This window comes from Populus nigra, chromosome 18 (genome assembly GCF_951802175.1).
Source record: "Populus nigra chromosome 18, ddPopNigr1.1, whole genome shotgun sequence".
In the NCBI taxonomy this organism is placed as follows: domain Eukaryota; kingdom Viridiplantae; phylum Streptophyta; class Magnoliopsida; order Malpighiales; family Salicaceae; genus Populus; species Populus nigra.
Genome location: NC_084869.1, coordinates 833,316 through 852,242, shown reverse-complemented (window position 1 = coordinate 852,242; position 18,927 = coordinate 833,316). Strand labels below are relative to the sequence as shown.

Sequence of the window (18,927 nt, the reverse complement as noted above, 5' to 3'; positions counted from 1 at the left end):
TTGTAGATGAAAGGAGACTGAAGATATGCATGTGAAAATAAAACTCTTTTTTTCCCCCCTAAAACAAAAACTGATCACGTAAGAATACCTACTATATAAATCCTAGTAATGAGAGTTCCGAGGTTCATAAATCCTTGTGCAAACAGTTTCACTTATCCTGCGAAGAATCTCCGTAAAGTCCTACTTCATCTCCCAACTCTTGCTTGCCTAGCAAAACAATTCCTTCTCTCAATAAGTTCTTGACCTAGCTTTTGTATATGTTCATGGCTGAGATATCTGAGATTAAGGCCATGGAAATTGAGGCTGATCATGAGGAATGTTCGATAAAGCAAGTAGATCTTACAGTTCCAAAAACCGATGATCCCACCATGCCTGTTTTGACATTCAGAATGTGGGTTCTTGGTCTTGGTTCTTGTATCATTCTATCCTTTGTAAACCAGTTTTTCTGGTACAGGTCGCAGCCATTGACTGTTTCCTCTATTTCTGCACAGATTGCTGTGGTGCCTTTAGGGCATCTAATGGCTAAAAAACTGTCTACTCGTAAGTTTTTTGAGGGTACAAGATGGGAGTTCACATTGAATCCCGGACCCTTTAATATAAAGGAACATGTGTTGATTACAATTTTTGCGAATTCTGGTGCCGGAACTGTCTATGCTGCTCATATTCTTACCTCTGTTAAGATATATTATCAGAGGAAACTTACTTTCATTCCAGCCTTATTTATTATGATCACCACTCAGGTTTGTTCATATTATCACTATTTTTCTTTCTTTTTTTTTTTGTTATATTTGGAACGGTTAAATAGCATGCTTAATATTACATGACCAGTGAATGTTTGGTTAATCTGTTTAATGTTTTACTTAAGTTTACTGGTTAACGAAATCTAAGATTGAGTCTGAGAGTCACAGAAGTTAATTTACTGTTCATTAGCTGATTTATGAACGATTACTGCAATTTCCATGTGTTTGTTACCATCAGTGATCCAAATGCTGGAAATTACACAAGGATTGTGTCGAATTCTGCAGATGCATGTAACTTGGAAGAAAATTCTGAATGGTTTCTGATCTTTCTATTGACCTTTCTGAATTTGTAGATGCTAGGATTTGGTTGGGCAGGAATTTTCAGGAAATATTTGGTTGAGCCAGGGGAGATGTGGTGGCCATCTAATCTGGTTCAAGTCTCATTGTTCAGGTACATTAGTGTATTTGCTTTCTATATTTTGAACAAACCAGCTCTGCTGGTTTTTAGGAAGTCTATACCCTCTAATTGGTATGAATCTATGATTAATGCAGGGCTCTACATGAGAGAGAGAAAAGGCCAAAAGGCGGTACAACCCGTACCCAGTACTTCCTACTAGTCATGATCTCCGCTTTTGCATACTATATCTTGCCCGGCTATCTTTTCACTATGCTATCATCTTTTTCCTGGATCTGTTGGCTTGGTTCCAAGTCTGTTTTGGTTCAGCAGCTAGGTTCAGGCTTATCAGGATTTGGAATAGGTGCTATAGGATTTGACTGGGCTACAATTTCATCTTATCTTGGAAGCCCACTTGCCAGTCCATGGTTTGCTACTGCCAATGTTGCTGTTGGATTTTTCCTGATCATGTATGTGATGACACCCCTCTGTTACTGGCTCAATGTCTACAATGCCAAGAACTTCCCTTTATATTCCAATCACCTATACACAGCTACGGGTCAGGAATACAAGATCCTTGAGATTATCAACTCGAAATTTCATCTCGATCGGGATGCTTATGCGGAGCATGGACCTGTGCATATGAGCACTTTCTTTGCTATGACTTATGGCTTGGGTTTTGCCACACTTTCTGCTACTGTTATGCATGTCTTACTCTTTAGTGGAAGGTATGCTCCATCAAATTTAGTTACTGTAGACTGAAATGAAATTGGCTTTTCTGTTCTAATTTTTGTGTTCGTACCTTCCACGTGCAGTGACCTATGGAAGCAAAGCAAGATGGCCTTTGGAGCCAGAAGGAAAATGGATATACATACAAGGCTAATGAAGAGATATAAATCAGTTCCCATGTGGTGGTTTTTTGTCATTCTTGTTGCCAATATTGCTGCTATAATCTTTGCTTGTGAGTATTACAATGCTGCACTTCAGTTGCGTTGGTGGGGTGTTTTACTAGCTTGTGCCATCGCCTTCTTCTTCACCCTCCCAATTGGTATAATTAGTGCCACTACAAACCAGGTAAAAATTGTCGAAACCTTTGATTCTTATCAAGTCGATTGTCCATCATAATATGCTGAATTTCTTACTCTTGCCTGTGAACAGCAACCGGGATTGAATGTTATCACAGAATATATAATAGGGTACCTATATCCAGAGCGGCCTGTTGCTAATATGTGCTTCAAGGTGTACGGATATATAAGCATGGCTCAAGCTCTAACATTCCTAGCAGATTTTAAGCTAGGCCACTACATGAAAATTCCACCTAGATCAATGTTCATGGCGCAGGTCAGTTTTGTGTGTGTTTCAAATCAGTGCATAACATGATGTACAAGGCTCAATAGTGAAATAATGACTTGGCAGGTGGTAGGAACACTTGTGGCTGTACTTGTATACCTAGGAACTGCCTGGTGGATGATGGATGCTGTTCCCAATCTTTGCGCTGCAGACAACGGCCCATGGAGATGTCCACAGGACAGTGTGTTCTTTAATGCCTCTGTCATATGGGGGCTGGTTGGGCCTCGCAGAATCTTTGGAAACCTCGGTGAATATGGCAACGTCAACTGGTTCTTTCTGGGAGGTGCTGTAGCGCCTCTCATAGTCTGGATTTTTCACAAGGCATTCCCAAGCAAGACATGGATCGGCCTCATTCACATGCCAATCATGTTAGGTGCCACAGCAATGATGCCTCCAGCTTCTTCTGTGAACTACACCAGTTGGATTATCGTAGGATTCCTCTCAGGATATGTTCTTTTCAGACATCGAACAGAATGGTGGAAACGTTATAATTATGTTCTCTCTGGCGGTCTTGATGCCGGGACAGCCTTTATGACTCTGTTGATCTTTTTCGGTCTTGGATTCTGGAATGTTGGTCTGCTATGGTGGGGAAGCAACCCGGACAACCAAGAAGGATGCCCCTTGGCTAGCTGTCCAACTGCCAAAGGGATCCTTGTCGATGGCTGCCCAGTTTTCTGATGAAACTCTCTATCTTTCTTTTACTCTCATTTCACTTTCTACAGTTAATTAATTTTAGTTCTGTAAATATATATCCACAGCTGATTGCTGATGCTGCTGACAATTACAGTTTATTTTCCTTGATGATACACATTTTGGCTATGTTATTATGCATTTGCTACTTGAGTGATGTCAACTAATTGTTGCTGTCCCATCTCATTCCGTCTCGATCTAGCTATTTATTTTATTTATATCTGGATCTCCAAGGAATAGATCATGGCTGGATTGTGCTGATTAAAGTCAACAAAAAAAAAAAAAAAATTATTATGATAGTATTAAAATTTGATTTGAGAGCTGATCTATAAAAAATTTAGGTTATAAGTTAGTTAGGAGGGTGAATATAAAAACAAAATTGATTATTATTAAAGTTTTAAAACCTGATTCGAAGATCGATCCCGACAGAAACCGGGGTCACATGTCGAGAGGGTTAGCTTGGGATCATCCGAGTCAACATAAAAATAAAAATAGTTATTATTATAGTTTTAAAACCTGATTTGAGGACCAATCTGAGATAAGACCCGGGTCATAGATTGGGTGAGTCAACCTAGGTTGACTCAGGTCAATATAAGTATAAAAATTGTTATAATTATATTTTTAAAACTCAACTCGGAGGTCGATCGGGGCAAAGCCACAGTCACAAATAAGGAGGGTCAACTCGGTTGACCCTATTTTTTAAAAAAAAAAATGACTAAAGTAACCTTGTTTTGAACAAACCAAAAATTCAAAAAAAATATCAATAAGATTTTGACACATGTTTATCCTAAGTTGATTTGGGTTTTTGACTGGGACAGATCGAGTTAATTTCTCTTTTTTTAAAAAAAACTCGGACTTGTTTAAGCCTCGAGTCGCCCGGGTACTAGATTAACCTCCTATGAAAATCGAAGTTTTATAACTTATATCATTATAATATTATTAATTCCAACACTCAATAAAAACTAAAATGAAAACAAATCTAATTATTTTTTAAAATATATAAGATTGATAGTAATTCATATTAAGGTTAAGATAATTTTTTTACATATTTTATCATTGATCATCATAATCAAATAAAAAACAAATATAATTATTTTATTTTGTACATCACTTTCAGACACCATTCTCTTTCCATTTTATTTTTCATCTTATCTTCTCTATCTCTATGGTCTCCATTTTTTTTTTTTAATCATGGAATGCTAACTACTCAAGTGTTCATTCACTTCATGATTAAACTTGTTAGAATTTCTTTTTGCAAAATAAACAGAATAATTAATAAGAGAATTGAATTTATTTCGCACGTTTTCTTTGCCATAATTGTTTTTATTTAGAGTGTTTTATTTGTTTCTTAGCTAGTTTATTTAGAATTTTAGGAACTTCCATGTTTATTTAATTCTTGGAACTCATGATGTTTCCTACTGAATTAGGTTGAAAATAAGAGTGTGTTTGGTATTGTGGTAGCTTTTGTGGTTGCGTTTTGTAAAAAGCAGTTTCATAAAAAGTACTTTTTGTGAGGTTGATTTTTTAAAAAATTGGTGTTTGGTAAAAACTGTGGTTGAAGTTGTGGTTTTAAAAAAAGCAGTTTTAGGTGTTTGGTTACAAAACTGTGGTTCAACAATTGTGGTTGAAAAAAAGCAGTTTTGTGTTTGGTAAAAACTGTGGTTCAAAAAAAAATTTCTTGTATTTTGTTAATATGGTTTGTGTTTTATATTTGATTGGAATTAAATATTTGATTGGAATTAATTAAAATGACATGTATAAACACATATATATAATTCCAAAACATAGGTGTTTTGTAATTATGATTACATAACAAAATGAAAAATTGTCATACATTAATGTACTTTTTTATTGTTCCATCAAACTATTGGCAATTCCATCGCGTACAAAATCCATACGTGAAGGCCTCTGTGAGCCTTGAACGGCCGAAGCCTGAACAGTATCAGGCAAAAAGTCATCTGGAATCAAATTGGGGTTGCGATCATACTCAGAAAAAACTGCATCATCTTGCGATCTCCTTCTAATATAATTATGTAGTGCCATTGATGCAACTACAATTTCAACTTGTGTTTTGTATGGATAAGCAGGCATGTTTTGCAAAATTCTCCACCTCTGTTTCCATACCCCAAAAGAACGTTCGATCACGTTACGTAGTGACGAGTGTGCACGATTAAACACTTCTTTCCGACCACTTGGTTGTCCACGACGTCTAAATTCTTGGAAGTGATACCTCTCGCCTTTGTAGGGACCCAAATATCCATACTCGTTTGGATATCCAGCATCAACCAAATAGTATTTTCCTGAAAAAAATAACATTGTAATTTTAAACAAAACTAAAAAAAATAATTATATTCCTTCAATTACCCAATCTTCAATTTAGTCAAAATCACAACCTTCTGGAGGTTTTGGAAAGTTGATAGTGCTATTGTCAATAGCCTCCAGAAAAATACGAGTATCGTGTGCACTGCCTTCCCATCCTGCCCACACGAACATGAATTGCATGTCGAAACTACAAGCGGCCATTACATTTTGTGTTGGTACACCTTTTCTTCCAATAAATGGAATTTGATTTGCAGCTGGTACGCATGCACGAACATGTGTTCCATCAATTGCACCAACACAATTCTACATGCCACAAAAACATTTATAGTACTCATATAAACATTTATAATATATTTCATACTCCTCCGAACAACTTAATTAAACTACTTAATTATATATATAAAAAAATTAATCTTACCTTGAAATGTGGCATAAATCTTGGATTCATAGCAATTTCTCTTGGTGTGCTCGTAAATTGTGGATCTACTGGTTTTATGATTTCTACAGCAAACAAACGTAATGATTTAAGCACTTCTTTAAAACATCTACTAACAGTTTCACCTGAATGCTGGAATCTTTCCTGCACTTGTCTATTTGACGCCCCAACTGCTATTGTAAATAGAAACATTGCCACCTTTTCAATAACGCTCATTCTTCTTGACGGTTTTAAGCCATGGTGCGTTTCCAAGTCGGTGCACAAACTCAACAAAGTTGTTGCGTCCATCCTGAACATGTTAACACTTCGTTTCCAATGACCTCTTAAAACCTCCGTCAACCAACGCATCCCTGTGTTATAGGAAACCATACATGGTTCTTTATACATATAATTAATATAATACGCGTTTATAGCTCCAGCTGTGCATAAATTTAATTTTTTCCTATCAAAATGCCTCCTTATAATAAATGCATCGTCATCATCACTATCACCGTCAATGTCGGCATCATCATCATCGTCGGCATCATCATCGTCGTCATCATTACTGTCGTCAGAGTCGTTTCCATTACTATCATCTCCGGCACCATCAACTGAAGCACCACTAACTCCACAACTAGGATAATTAATTTGATCTACAATCCGGTTCATTACATCATCATAATTACCATCGAAATCTTCATTAAATATGTTATTAAATCGTGGATCATCCATAACTTCAATTACATGGAAACAAAAACAAAATTATATGTTGTTAATAAAAATATTTAAATAATTAAATAACATTCAATAAAAATACTATCATAGAGTTGGTGCGACATAATTTTTTTTCCATACCTGTAAAGCCAGCAAAAAAGAAGTATTCTACTTGCTTGTATTTGGTGCAATTGAAAGGTTTTAGAAGCTTGTTATAGAAAGCTATGCCATTGTAAAATATGATGTACACATTCCTCTTTATATAGAAAATTTCAATCCTCTTTACGTATATTTTACAATTTTTCAGCTTTCAAAATCAGTACATTCACATGTATGCATGTGCTGTGAAAGTAGCATATAAATCATCTTTTACAGCTCATATAATCATCTTTTACAGCACATGCATGTACACCATCCTGACATGTTTAAAGGAAAAAAAACAGAGCTAAAACTCACTGAACCAGTAGGAAGACAAGCAACACAGAAAAGGAAGAAAAAGCAACAACATTAGTCCCATCACAGCTCACGGCAACCATGAAAAAAACACAAACAATTACTGCAAAAGGGGTTGCTTTTTCAGACCTCACAAGCTAACAGTAGCTGCCCATTCCTAACAATTACAAGTCATTGAACCAGTAGGAAGACCATCAACACAGAAAATGAAGAAAAAGAAACAACATTAATCCCATCACAACTCACGGCAACCATGAAAAAAACACAAACAATTACTGCAAAAGGGGTTGCTTTTTCAGACCTCACAAGCTAACAGTAGCTGCCCATTCCTAACAATTACAAGTCATTGAACCAGTAGGAAGACCATCAACACAGAAAATGAAGAAAAAGAAACAACATTAGTCCCATCATAGCTCACGGCATCCATGAAAAAAACATAAACAATTACTCAAAAGATGTTGTTGTTTCAGACCTCACATGCTAACAGTAGTTGCCCATTCCTAACAATTACAAGTCACTGAACCAGTAGGAAGACCATCAACACAGAAAAGGAAGAAAAAGCAACAACATTAGTCCCATCACAGCTCACGGCAACAATGAAAAAAACACAAACAGTTTGCAAAAGATGTTGTTGTTTCAGACCTCACAAGCTAACACTAGACAGCCAAGGCAAAAACAGTATGCAACACGTCAATCTCTAGCTAACCAATTGAAAAAATTACTGCAAATGAAAGATACACAGCAACATGTATTATGAAAGCTCATGGCAGCAAAGAAAGAAGGATCAACAGTAAAGGTAAATTATAAGCAACAATCTGTCATTTTTTATTTGTCTTGGTTCATTTTTATCCCCCTCTCTCCCATTTGGACAATGAATCCTAAAGGGGTAAACAATGCAGCAAATATCATCAAATATTCCCTCCTTCAGCACACATAAATGTTGCCTATTGATTCTTTATTATTATTACTCTCTCCATCTCATACAAAGCATATATCTTGGTTTCTCCTTTCATGCCTAATCTAACAGTTGCTAACAAATTGAAAAAAGTACAGCTAAGAAAAGAAACACAGCAGCATGTATTATTATTCCCAGCAGACCTCACGGCAGCAAATACAAATATATAGTTAACAAATCAGTTAAGGTAAATTACCAACCAATTCCATTAAAATGTCAACCATTGAACATTAACCATTGAACATTGTAATTCATTGATAAAATACAACATTACAACCAACAATTTCTCATACAAGTCTGTTAAATCCCGTAAAGCAGTTTAATAAATATAACAGTACATCAATTACCGCAAATACAATGCCTCGAACAAACTTCGGCAAATGGAAACTACTCTTTTAAAAATCGGCATCCCATTACTCTGCAACAATAAAACAAAACATGTATAAATATTGTAAGCACTTGAACATACTTAATTGATTAACAGTTAATATACTTTAATAATACCTTGTCAGCTAAGCACGTTTACTTCGTTCATACATTCGCTGCAACCATCGCAACTTCTGTTGCATATCGCCCATACTGGACCACATTTCTCTTTTCCTTCTTAGACTAAGATACTCCGTAGCGAAGTCATGAAAATCATCGTCAACTGAAACTCCAGGAATGGAGTGCAGCTCAGCCATGACCTCGGGAATACTACAGCCTTCACGATCCATATTAACAGACGTCGAATCACTCTTAGTTGACATACTCTCAAGTAGATGATTGCACCTTGTCAGCAACTTAACACCAATTCCAGATGTTTTCTTCTTTCTACCTCGCACATCATAATGATCTCGTTCTTTTCTTTTCTCGCCGCTTTTTGTATTGGTGCTGCTAGACATATGTATCCCTCCAACCATTCGAGCCATATCAGTCTGGAAATCTGGAATCACATCTTCCTCCGAATCACCGCTGCCCTCTTCCAAACCATCATCAGCAATGTCGGCATTGCTTGTACCAGGATCAACACCACTGCCAGCAGGTACACCTGATGAAGGAGTCCATGCAAACGCTCCAGTTGCGACAATGTTGGAATACATTCGGTCAAATTTATTCTTTAAAGACGGCTCAATACTGACATGTCTGAATTTTTTGGCTCCTCTAATTTCCTGCATATAAATTAAATAAAGTAATGAAGGATCAAGACTAGTAAAATTTTAGGGCTGGAATTTGAAAATAATAAATTAAATTGTGCCGATGACAAGGAATGTACCTGAATTTTTTGTTTCCACCACTCATCACTAGCTGCAATTGTGCCTAATTCACTATTCCAGCCAACACCGGTTTCAGAAACCAGCTTATTCCATATCCTCCAATCCTTTTTGCATCCATCCCATTTGTTTTTCAATTGTGTTTTAGTAAATGCATGCCCAGTTTGTTCTTTGAATGATGTTATAAGAAATTTCCACCCCGGTTTATCGAAATGAGTATTAGGTCTCATTCCCATATCAATTGCCTTAATGCATATATCACAAAATATATGCAACATTTCCTTTGTCCAAGCAGCCTTATCAGAAGATTCAAGACCTTCCATGATATCTTTTAAAACATTTAACAAAAGTTTAAAATGAATAAAAATGATATCAATTAAATTGTGGCACATAAATAAACCGTGGACTAATACAATAATAAAGCACTCAATGTTTAGCATTTACAAAAGCTGTGTGTTTGGCAAAAAACATTAACCGTGCATGTATGTCAATGAGAATGTTCATGTTAATTTGTAATGAAATGTAATTGCAACCCATAAATTTTCAACTGTTCAGAAACTCAGTTTCAGCCATAATATTTGAATGATCATGCAAAACTTCATTGCCAGCATGCTGTTATTTTCTCAAAAATAGAGGGAAAAAACAAACAGAACAGAATTTATTTATACATTCAAAGAAACCCAGCTTTCTTTCGCAGCATACAAACACACAAAACTAAACAAAAAATTTTGATTTATAAATAAAAGCAGTCCTACACGACATGCTAATAGGAACTCATTACGATAATTGTCAATTGACGAACACACGGTAATTGATCATGCAAGTACACAGACATGTAATTTTTCATCTAAAACAAAAGAAAATGAAGATGGAGATAAGGTAGGAACTTACCTCAGTCTAGCTCGTTTGGTGATCAAAAAATTTCTGTTCAAAATAGCTTTAAAAAGTTACTGTAAATATAAAGTTCAGTATAACATGGGAATTTTTGCGAAAAAGAGAGGAGTAGAACAACTAATCTGCTGGCTGCCGTAAAGGAATCAAGCAAACACACATAAAATTAATTTTTTTCCCGGTTAAGGAATCAGCACAGATGAATTAGCCAGGGATAACTGTTATTTTTTATGTTTCTCATCATGCACAAAACAGAGTCCAGAGCAAGTTTTTAGCCTTCGAACAAGAAGATAGAAAACAAAATCTTGAAAAACAAAAAAAAAACTAAAACCATTCAAGCCTCAGACCGTCCTAGTTCATGAATTAACAACAGTTTAGGCAGATCGATAGCCCTGTTTTCAGTGAAAATCAGGGTTTGCATCATTGGCTGGCAGCATAGTAATTAAAAAAAAACAATGAAAGCTGAGACTTGAAGACATAAAAGCAGAAAGATAGAGAGCATCAGATCGGTTTTTTTTCAAGCATATAAATCATAAGAACCCAAGAGTCTGAGCATTCAACAATTAAAAAGATTCATCATTTGCCTCTCCAGATTGAAAAAAATAAATTCAAAGAATTGTTTAAATCAATGCAATAATTAGAAGAGGGGAAGATAGAGGGGGTTTTTGGAGAAGGTTCACGGCGGTTTAGGGCTGGGTTTTTCAGAAAGCCATCAGTGTTCCTTTTATAAAGATTTACAAATCAAAAATTTATAATCGAGCATGCAGCATCAATGAAATTTTTCATCTAAAAAACTGAAAAAGAAGATGGAGATGAGGGAGGAACTTACCTCAGTCTCTGCGTTTTTGTGCTGCAAACCCCAGCGGTGTTGCAGCTGTGTTCTGCAAAATAAAAAACCCATTACAGAAATTAGATTTTGAGAAACATAAAAGAAATTGACAAAGGGAACGGACAATACCTGGTATCTCGCTCGTGGACCTTTCCCGGGACCAATCTCTTGGTTTTTTTCTGCAATTGTAACAATGGAGGGACGGATCGGTGACGGTTTGTGTTTGAATGGACAGAGGGGAAGAAAAGCTTGTCTGGCGTTGGTGGTTAGGGCAAGTTTGGTGGTGAGAGAGAAAATCGCATGAAGGAAACTGGTAGATCAACACAACACTGCTTTCCAGTGAATTTTTTGGGTTTTTTTTTTACCGTTGGGAAGAGTTTATTGCAAATTGATGAGGGTGAGAGAGAAGAGTTGGGAAGCAATTAGAAATCGTCGGTGATAAGAGAGAGCAGAAACGCATGAAAAGCAAAAGATAATTGCTTTTCATTTTTTGTATTTGAAACACAATTTCTAATGGGACCCACGCCAAATTAACATGCGGTTTGTAGTTAACCAAACAGGTGTAATACTGCTTTTTTATTAACCGCAGCCGCATAAGCATTGCCAAACACTATCTAAGATTACGTGAAGAGACAGGTAATTGGCTGAGTTTAGAGTTCAAATTCTAATTGATCTGTTGCTTTCGAATCATAACTGGAGCTACGTAATTCGATTTTAAGTGTTTCATATATTTTTGGAAAGGAGAGACACATGCCTACAAATCAATCATGGAGTCTTTGCGGCTGAGACTGTCTCGGTTTCTGGCCTGTATATGAGAGTCATAGAAGTCAAAAAATTGCAAGAACAGATGCGTTGGAAAGATGATTTGAAGGGCTACAATTGTTCCAGAAATAGAAAGTTCGTAATTCACACGTTTTCTTCCCCAAAATCAGCCCGCAACCTAAGGCAAAACACCTGGCAGATTAGGAAAATGATTTCCTTTCTTTTTTTATGCAAGGCCCGAGGTACATAAACTCCATTATAACAGCTGCTTGGGGCGGCGGAGCAATCAGAACATACACAGGGAGTCAGCATCTTGACGACGAAAAAAACAGAAAAAAACAAGAGCAGAACAATTTTGAGCAAGAGATTGCGCAACGACTTAAGATATGACTACTTCCAATCTATTGAATTTCAACGTTTAATGTATCATGTTTGTTTCCTTTTCAGTTTGATGATGTAATAAATGTTTTGTTCTGAAATTTTCATGTAACCTAACTATAATTGCGTGAATAATTTGTTCATTAAATTAATTAAATTATTTTTTTTCTAGTATTTTATTTTAAATTTAATAATTTAATGCCTGTGTACGTAGCTTTTGTTTGAAATACTAGAAGGAATTTATAGAATAAGAAAAAGTGTATATACTTGCGTAATCTTTAGAGGTTTCATCATGCTTAAGATCTCCACAAAGATGCAAGGGTTTGCTTGCTAAAACAATTTGAATAAATTAGATAAACTTGATTATGAAGGATAATTAACATCAATAATCTTTAAATATATTTCTACATATGCTCATGTCTCTGTTATTTATTTATTTATTTATTTTTCTAAAATCTCTAAATTCTCCTCCTACTCCTCCTTGTTTTCTTCATTCAATCATACACATACGTTATGTAAAGAAATAGGAAACAAAATTACAAACCTCATCTTCAATGCCGTCTTGGGGGATGGTTATTGGCTGAATTTTTTGAAAAGTAAGTGGATTGAATTATTAATGGAAAGAAGGATAAATAAAAGAGAGATGATAATCAAACTTTAAGGATAAGATCATCATCACTACTCTAAGATCAATAATCTTATTTGATTAAAAAAACAAAGATAAAAACATAAAATAAATCTGAAAAATATATAAAGACGTATATTTTCTAACTTTCTCCATCCTTTTTACTCAAAAACAATAATCAAATGCTATTTCAAGAATGCATATAAGCCACCATCTTAAAATTGAGTTCATGATAGCTCACAATTCCGTATAATCTACTGAAGGAATATATAACAAGCTAAGATGCAATCGTAACTTTATTTTATATATCAACTCAACAATTCTCTCTCCTTCGTAGGGTTACAGCTTTAACTATGAGTTACATTTTATATATATTCATATGAACTTGCGTAAACTAAGTGAATTTCAACCGACACGTCAAAGTTGTAGAAGAAAAACCTAGTCTTGTAACTTTAAAGGATATAACTCAACTGATTAGGTTCTAGATTTGTTTTCTATAAATCACCAGTTCAAGTTTCAGAAACCTCAGAGCCACTAGAAGCTTAAATGATCGTTACCTTCAAGGTTCATAGGATTAGTTGAGGTGTGCACAAACTGACCCAAACACCCACGTTAAAAAAAACCTGATCCTATATTAAATCACTACTTTGAAAAAATTATAAGTAGAATAAATGAATGCTGGTCAGGAGAAATAGGTAAGTCGAATAATTTAATAAATATGGTTTTGATTTGCTTGACTTTCATATATATGGTCTCAATCTTAATAGTGTTACCTCATATAAATTTCATGTTCAAAGACTACATATTATATTGTTTCTAGATAGCTTACGTTATTTTTTAGAGCTTTTTCTTACAGCTCAAAAAGAGAATTAAGTGTCGATGTCTCAGGAAATTAAACACACTCATGAAAAATCAAAGTGTTGGCTTTTCGTTGGAAAGGATTTTCGAAATGGGAGACAACTGGATGCCTTTTTACTTATCACATTTGCCCAAGATAAGATCACGGGCTGGTCTAGGATAAGGTTACTAGTTCTTGTTCTTTTTTTTAAAGATTCTTACTGTAAATTCTCAGGAAAAATATCTTTGTGCAGTAGCAAAACCATCAACTAGCTAGAACTAAAGGGGTTTGGTCCTTCGGTTTGTTCTTTTGATCAAGGAATTTTGATCTCTTTTCTTCGCTTTTTAAATTAAGATCTTGAAGCTAACATAAGGGATTGAGTTGAGGATTTCAATTTGGTGCTTTTCTGATTTTGAGAGACAATTTATCTTTTCTAAAATTGAATTAAACTTAATTCACTTGGTTTTAAAAATTTTATTCAGCGTTAACCAAAACAAATAGCATAAACTAAATAATTCTCCGCGCTACGTTAAAAAAAATCTTTTACATGTAAAAAAGCAATACCAAGATCAAGTGAAATGCTTTAATAGTTTATTAAATTCAATTCAGCAGGGCAAATCTAAAATCTTTATACCACTTTTTTTTATTTAGTTTGAGCTTTAAATAAAAGTGTATATAAATTATGTCGGTATGACTTGATCAACTTCACGAGTTAAAAAAAACTTGGATAATTGATAAAAATAAGGTTTGACTTTTAAAATATTTTCAAGATAATATTTAAAAAAAAAAAATTAAAACAATAACATATTGAATCAACCTAAATTAATTCGTCAAACTCACAACCTAGATCATGAACTCCATTGAATTTAATAACTTTATTTTATGGTTTAGGGTCATGATAAAAAAAAAAAATAGATGCTTGCAAAATCGAATACCAAATCAATACCAAAATATTTTTTTAGATTATAATAATCCTATAAAAAATAAATTGAAATAAATTATGAAACATAATTCTCGATAATTATATTCTTATTAGAATCATTTTTTTAATTTAATAATATGATAAAAATAATAGATGTTACCTATTTTTCTAAGATCACAATAATTTTATAAAAAGTATATTGAATAAATCACAAAATCTAATTCATAATGATTACATTTTTTTTTTCTATCATTCTTTATATAACAATTTCTTGTTAATAATTTCTCTTCCTCTATTAATTCTTGTTAATATATATTTTCAGTTGCTTTGTAAGGTTTTTTTTCCTAAATAATATCCTTGAGCACCATAAAAAAAAAAAAAAACCTTCTTCTATTGTAGGTTCGGGCCTCCTAGACCTACCCCATCAACAAGATATTTCTTGGCTTTACTTGGCTAAGAAGATAACAGAGCATTAACCAAATCAATGGAGTATGATAGATCATACTAATGCAAAGAATCTTCAATGATAAGCGTCCTCCTCCAACGAGGGAGAATATGGTTGAATAATATTTAATTCAAAATTTATTGGGATCACATCAACCATTCATTGTGAAGATTAATTAAAAAAAAAATCTAAGAGGTATTAGTTAAACGTTGTTTTCCAAGATACAAAACATCGTGAATTTAAATAATATTTTTACCATATTACTTCTCATTCAAAAAAAAATTCATGGCATGGCTGGTGGTGGGTATATTAATTACTGTTATTTTTATTGGACTCATTAGTTATTATTTAATTAATTGGGTTAAATTAATTTTTTTTATTTTTTAAATATAATATAATTACTAATTTAATCTTGATTGAAAAAAAAAACACTCAGGCTGTTTTGATTTTTTACTTAGTTTCAGCACAATTAAATTATTTCATTCCTCTTGGAATTAAAAAAACTTATACTTGGGTTTAGGGCTATTTTAATCTTTTTAATTTGATTATTTTGTAATTCTTAGGTTTTTTTTATGGTGATAGGGTCATTATCTTAAAAAAGAAAAATTATTAAAAAATCAAGTACCAACTCAATGTTATTATATTTTTTTAAGATCATGATAACTTTATAAAAACTAAATCAAAATAAATCATGAAATACCAACTCAATGCTGATATGTTTTTCTAAACTCACAGTAACCTCATACAAAGTAAATTAAAATAAATTATAAAGTCCAAATCATAATAATTACCTTTTTTCCGGATAATTCTTTATTTAATAATATGATAGAAAAAGTATATGATTTCTTTATTTAATAATATGATAGAAAAAGTATATGAGTTAAAATGAACACCAACTTAACATCGAGATATTTTTTTTAAGATTATGATAACCTCATATAAAAAAAAACTAAAATAAATAACAAAGTTCAATTCTTCATAAATCTAATATTAAAATACAAAAATAAAAAAATAAATTATTATTTCAATAAACAATAAGAGGAGAATATTAATTTCTCTTCCTCAATTAATTCTGGTTAATATATATTTTCAGATGCTTGTAAGGTTTTTTTTTTTTTCTAAATAATATCCTTGAGGACCATAAAAAACGTCTTGTATTGTAGGTTAATTCGGGCCTACTAAACCTACCCCATCAACAAGATATTTCTTGGCTTTACTTGAGCATTAACCAAATTAATCAATGCACTATGATAGGTAATACTATTGAAAAGAATCTCCAACGAGGGAAAACATGGTTGAATAATATTTAATTCAAAATTTATTGGGATAACATCAAATCATTCATTGAGAAGATTAATTAAAAAAAAAATCCAAGAGGTATTAGTCAAACATTGTTTTCTAAGATCCAAAACATCGTGACTTTAAATAGTGGTTTTACCATATTACTTTTCTTTCAAAAAATCCATGGCCTCGGGGGTGGGGATATTATTGTTATTTTTACTGGAATCATTAGTTATTATTGAATTAATTGGGTCAAATTAGTTTTTATTTTTATTTTTTTTTAACTACAACATAATTACTAATTTAATCTTGGTTGTAAAAAAAAAAATAGCACTCGGGGTGTTTTGATCTTTTACTTAGTTCCAACACAATTAAATTATTTCATTGCTCTTGAAATTAAAAGAACTTGAACTTGAGTTTAGGGGTATTTTAATCTTTTTAATTTGGTTATTTCTTAATTCTACGGTTTTTTTATAGGTGATAATTAAGGTTATTTTCTAAAAAACAAATTATTAAAGAAAGATTGAGGGTGCGTGAATAATTATTATAAATTTCGGACAATGCATGTGACACCGTCTGATAAATAAAATTCTGCTTCCATAACGCGGTGACCGAATCGTCTCGGCAACCCTCCACTGCTGGGAAGTGTTTGGTGTTGAAAACATGGAAATTATAAGCATTAAGCATCATCAAGAGACAAGAAATTGACAGATTCTTTATTCTCATGGGGTCTCCAAAAGCAACTACATGGAAGAATAACCACAAACACAACTGATTACTATAGCCTATTTCATCATCTATACACCTGGTTTTGTGGAATTTTTTTTTTTTTTCTGCAGGCCCTTTTAGCTACAAATATTTTTTTTTCTGCAGGCCCTTTTATTTGAGAGTCAATCTATTTTTTTTTTCCTGTTGTTGTATGATCGGAAATTATTCTTCCTCGTAGTTGCTTTCGGAAACCAAGCCCTCATATGTAATATTGCTCAAGTTGAAGTCTCCGCATAAATCCTCTCCAGAGCTAAAATCAAACTCATTTCCTGGACTCTGGCTCTCAAACTTGAATTCTGAACTAAAAATGTCGCCGCTCGAACCATGGCTTAGTGAATTATGATACTCACCACCAAACGCTGTTTCATCCAGTAAGTAATCATGCATGAAATTGTCTTGGAAGCCTGTGTTATGATCAAATGTACTGTTTGAATCCATAGGCTCACCTAAACTTGCAAAGCTGTCAAGTGAAAGCCACTCTGCAAACGTAACCTTAGGTGATAAGGAGCTTCCTTTAGGTTCTTTAGGAGAATCAAACATCTGCGGAAACTCATTGATGACTCGACTTGAAGCTTGCATTTTGAGTCTCTTCGGAGATGGTGAAAGTTCCATAATGTCTGAGTTTGAGCTGTCAGATTGAGTTCTTTTCAAAGACTCCATTCCTTCATCTTTGAGAAACTTTTTCTTCAAGTAGGAATGCCAATGATTCTTTATCTCATTATCTGTTCTTCCAGGCAAATGCTGCGCTATCTGAGACCACCTAGTCAGTTCAGAACAGATTGTCTCCATTAGTTCCGCTTTATTGACACAAAAGACATAAAATCTCTGCTTTGATCAGGAATAATGCAGTAGTTAATTAATGCTAAATGCAGAAACACCAATCCCATAATGTTTCTGCGAATTCAGCGCAAAGAATTCAGGGGTTTTAAATCGAATCATATTCTTCTATTTCCTTGCATCATTGTTTAGGTTACAAAATTCAAGTTGACCTGCAATGGCCTGTTGCCTGTTCATAAAAAAAGTCCTCTGCAGTTGCCTTGCTAGACAGTTCAGAAAATGCATGCCAGGCTAGCGCTGAGTAATAATCTGTATTATTTGACCTAAATGATCATGATCATCCAAGCCCTAACTCCTACCAATTAATTTTCTTTGAAGGGGTCACCCACCTAATTCTATAAGAGTGATGCTTTTTAATAACTATAATTATCTTCGATGAAGGGCCTGAATTGTCTCTTCTTCTTCTGCAGAAGGCATCCCTCTTTGTAATCCTGGTATCAAGTAATTAATCCATCTTAATCCGCAGCTCTTCCCATTCCTCTGCAAGCCTGCATTAGTGCACTATTTAGTGTTTCATGATCATGAAGACCTGGAAAAGTCAACTCACAAGGGCTTTCTAGTCATTTCAAGAGGAAGCCGCCACCAATCCTTTTCTCTTGAAATCTAGAGATTCTACTGCGAATTAATGCTGTCTGGATGATGCAAGCTGACATCTAAATTTCTAACTAGTTAACCAGCTGAATTAGCCAATCGATGATGAGAGGTTGGTAAATCTTAAGCTTGGCTTAACTCAAGAGTAATGAAGACTTTTCAGTAATTTAATTTGATGACTTCTTACAAAATACTTGGCCATTATTTTTTTAACAAATTATATGTACAAGAGTATTTAAAAAGAAATTGTAAACAATCATCTTAAAATTTTGATTAATCAAAACTATATAGCACTTACTCATCATTAATATATTAAATCAATCCCATCAACATGAAACCTTTTATCCTCCTCAATTTGCACTTTAAATTTTGTATATAGTAAAGATACCTCGAGTTTTTTTTTTTTTTTATCTTTATTAAATTTAGTTTTTTAAAAATAAATTATTATTTATATTAAATTAATCAAGTGTTGAG

General features: G+C 33.7%; 4 protein-coding genes and 2 non-coding genes across 6 annotated transcripts; 1 reads left to right on the top strand and 5 right to left on the bottom strand.

Annotated features, from left to right (window-relative positions):
- Positions 1-263: 263 nt before the first annotated feature.
- On the top strand, positions 264-3,322 carry LOC133677904 (oligopeptide transporter 9-like). Its single transcript, XM_062100040.1, has 6 exons — positions 264-740; positions 1,094-1,191; positions 1,293-1,862; positions 1,950-2,208; positions 2,293-2,475; positions 2,551-3,322. Exons 1-6 carry the CDS (start codon positions 264-266, stop codon positions 3,160-3,162), a joined length of 2,199 nt encoding a protein of 732 aa, XP_061956024.1. The 3' UTR covers positions 3,163-3,322.
- A 1,700-nt stretch (positions 3,323-5,022) lies between these two features.
- LOC133678809 (protein ALP1-like) lies at positions 5,023-6,643 on the bottom strand. The gene is made up of 4 exons (XM_062101316.1): positions 6,336-6,643; positions 5,915-6,221; positions 5,568-5,799; positions 5,023-5,474 (listed from the first exon to the last, which is right to left on the bottom strand). Exons 1-4 carry the CDS (start codon positions 6,641-6,643, stop codon positions 5,023-5,025), a joined length of 1,299 nt encoding a protein of 432 aa, XP_061957300.1.
- A 1,900-nt stretch (positions 6,644-8,543) lies between these two features.
- LOC133678098 (uncharacterized) lies at positions 8,544-9,609 on the bottom strand. Its single transcript, XM_062100296.1, has 2 exons — positions 9,289-9,609; positions 8,544-9,184 (listed from the first exon to the last, which is right to left on the bottom strand). Exons 1-2 carry the CDS (start codon positions 9,607-9,609, stop codon positions 8,546-8,548), a joined length of 960 nt encoding a protein of 319 aa, XP_061956280.1. The 3' UTR covers positions 8,544-8,545.
- Positions 9,610-10,515: 906 nt separating this feature from the next.
- On the bottom strand, positions 10,516-10,605 carry LOC133679026 (small nucleolar RNA snoR20a). Its single transcript, XR_009836089.1, has one exon. It is a non-coding gene; the product is annotated as a small nucleolar RNA snoR20a (small nucleolar RNA).
- Positions 10,606-10,675: 70 nt separating this feature from the next.
- On the bottom strand, positions 10,676-10,750 carry LOC133679025 (small nucleolar RNA snoR64a). The gene has a single exon (XR_009836088.1). It is a non-coding gene; the product is annotated as a small nucleolar RNA snoR64a (small nucleolar RNA).
- A 6,437-nt stretch (positions 10,751-17,187) lies between these two features.
- LOC133678808 (transcription factor MYB20-like) lies at positions 17,188-17,814 on the bottom strand. The gene has a single exon (XM_062101315.1). The coding sequence runs from the start codon at positions 17,812-17,814 to the stop codon at positions 17,188-17,190; it is 627 nt and encodes a 208-aa protein (XP_061957299.1).
- Between the last annotated feature and the right edge of the window lie 1,113 nt (positions 17,815-18,927).

Bases quoted from the DNA above. Each gene is read 5' to 3' on its own strand.
- LOC133677904 (XM_062100040.1), top strand. From the start codon at position 264: ATGGCTGAGATATCTGAGATTAAGGCCATGGAAATTGAGGCTGATCAT. The intron at 741-1,093 runs GTTTGTTCATAT...CTGAATTTGTAG, and splicing joins TTATTATGATCACCACTCAG to ATGCTAGGATTTGGTTGGGC. The intron at 1,192-1,292 runs GTACATTAGTGT...TGATTAATGCAG, and splicing joins GTTCAAGTCTCATTGTTCAG to GGCTCTACATGAGAGAGAGA.
- LOC133678809 (XM_062101316.1), bottom strand. From the start codon at position 6,643: ATGGATGATCCACGATTTAATAACATATTTAATGAAGATTTCGATGGT. The intron at 6,222-6,335 runs GTATTATATTAA...TAACATGTTCAG, and splicing joins ACAGCTGGAGCTATAAACGC to GATGGACGCAACAACTTTGT. The intron at 5,800-5,914 runs GTAAGATTAATT...TGTGGCATGTAG, and splicing joins GATTTATGCCACATTTCAAG to AATTGTGTTGGTGCAATTGA.
- LOC133678098 (XM_062100296.1), bottom strand. From the start codon at position 9,609: ATGGAAGGTCTTGAATCTTCTGATAAGGCTGCTTGGACAAAGGAAATG. The intron at 9,185-9,288 runs GTACATTCCTTG...ATTTATATGCAG, and splicing joins GGTGGAAACAAAAAATTCAG to GAAATTAGAGGAGCCAAAAA.
- LOC133678808 (XM_062101315.1), bottom strand. From the start codon at position 17,814: ATGGAGACAATCTGTTCTGAACTGACTAGGTGGTCTCAGATAGCGCAG.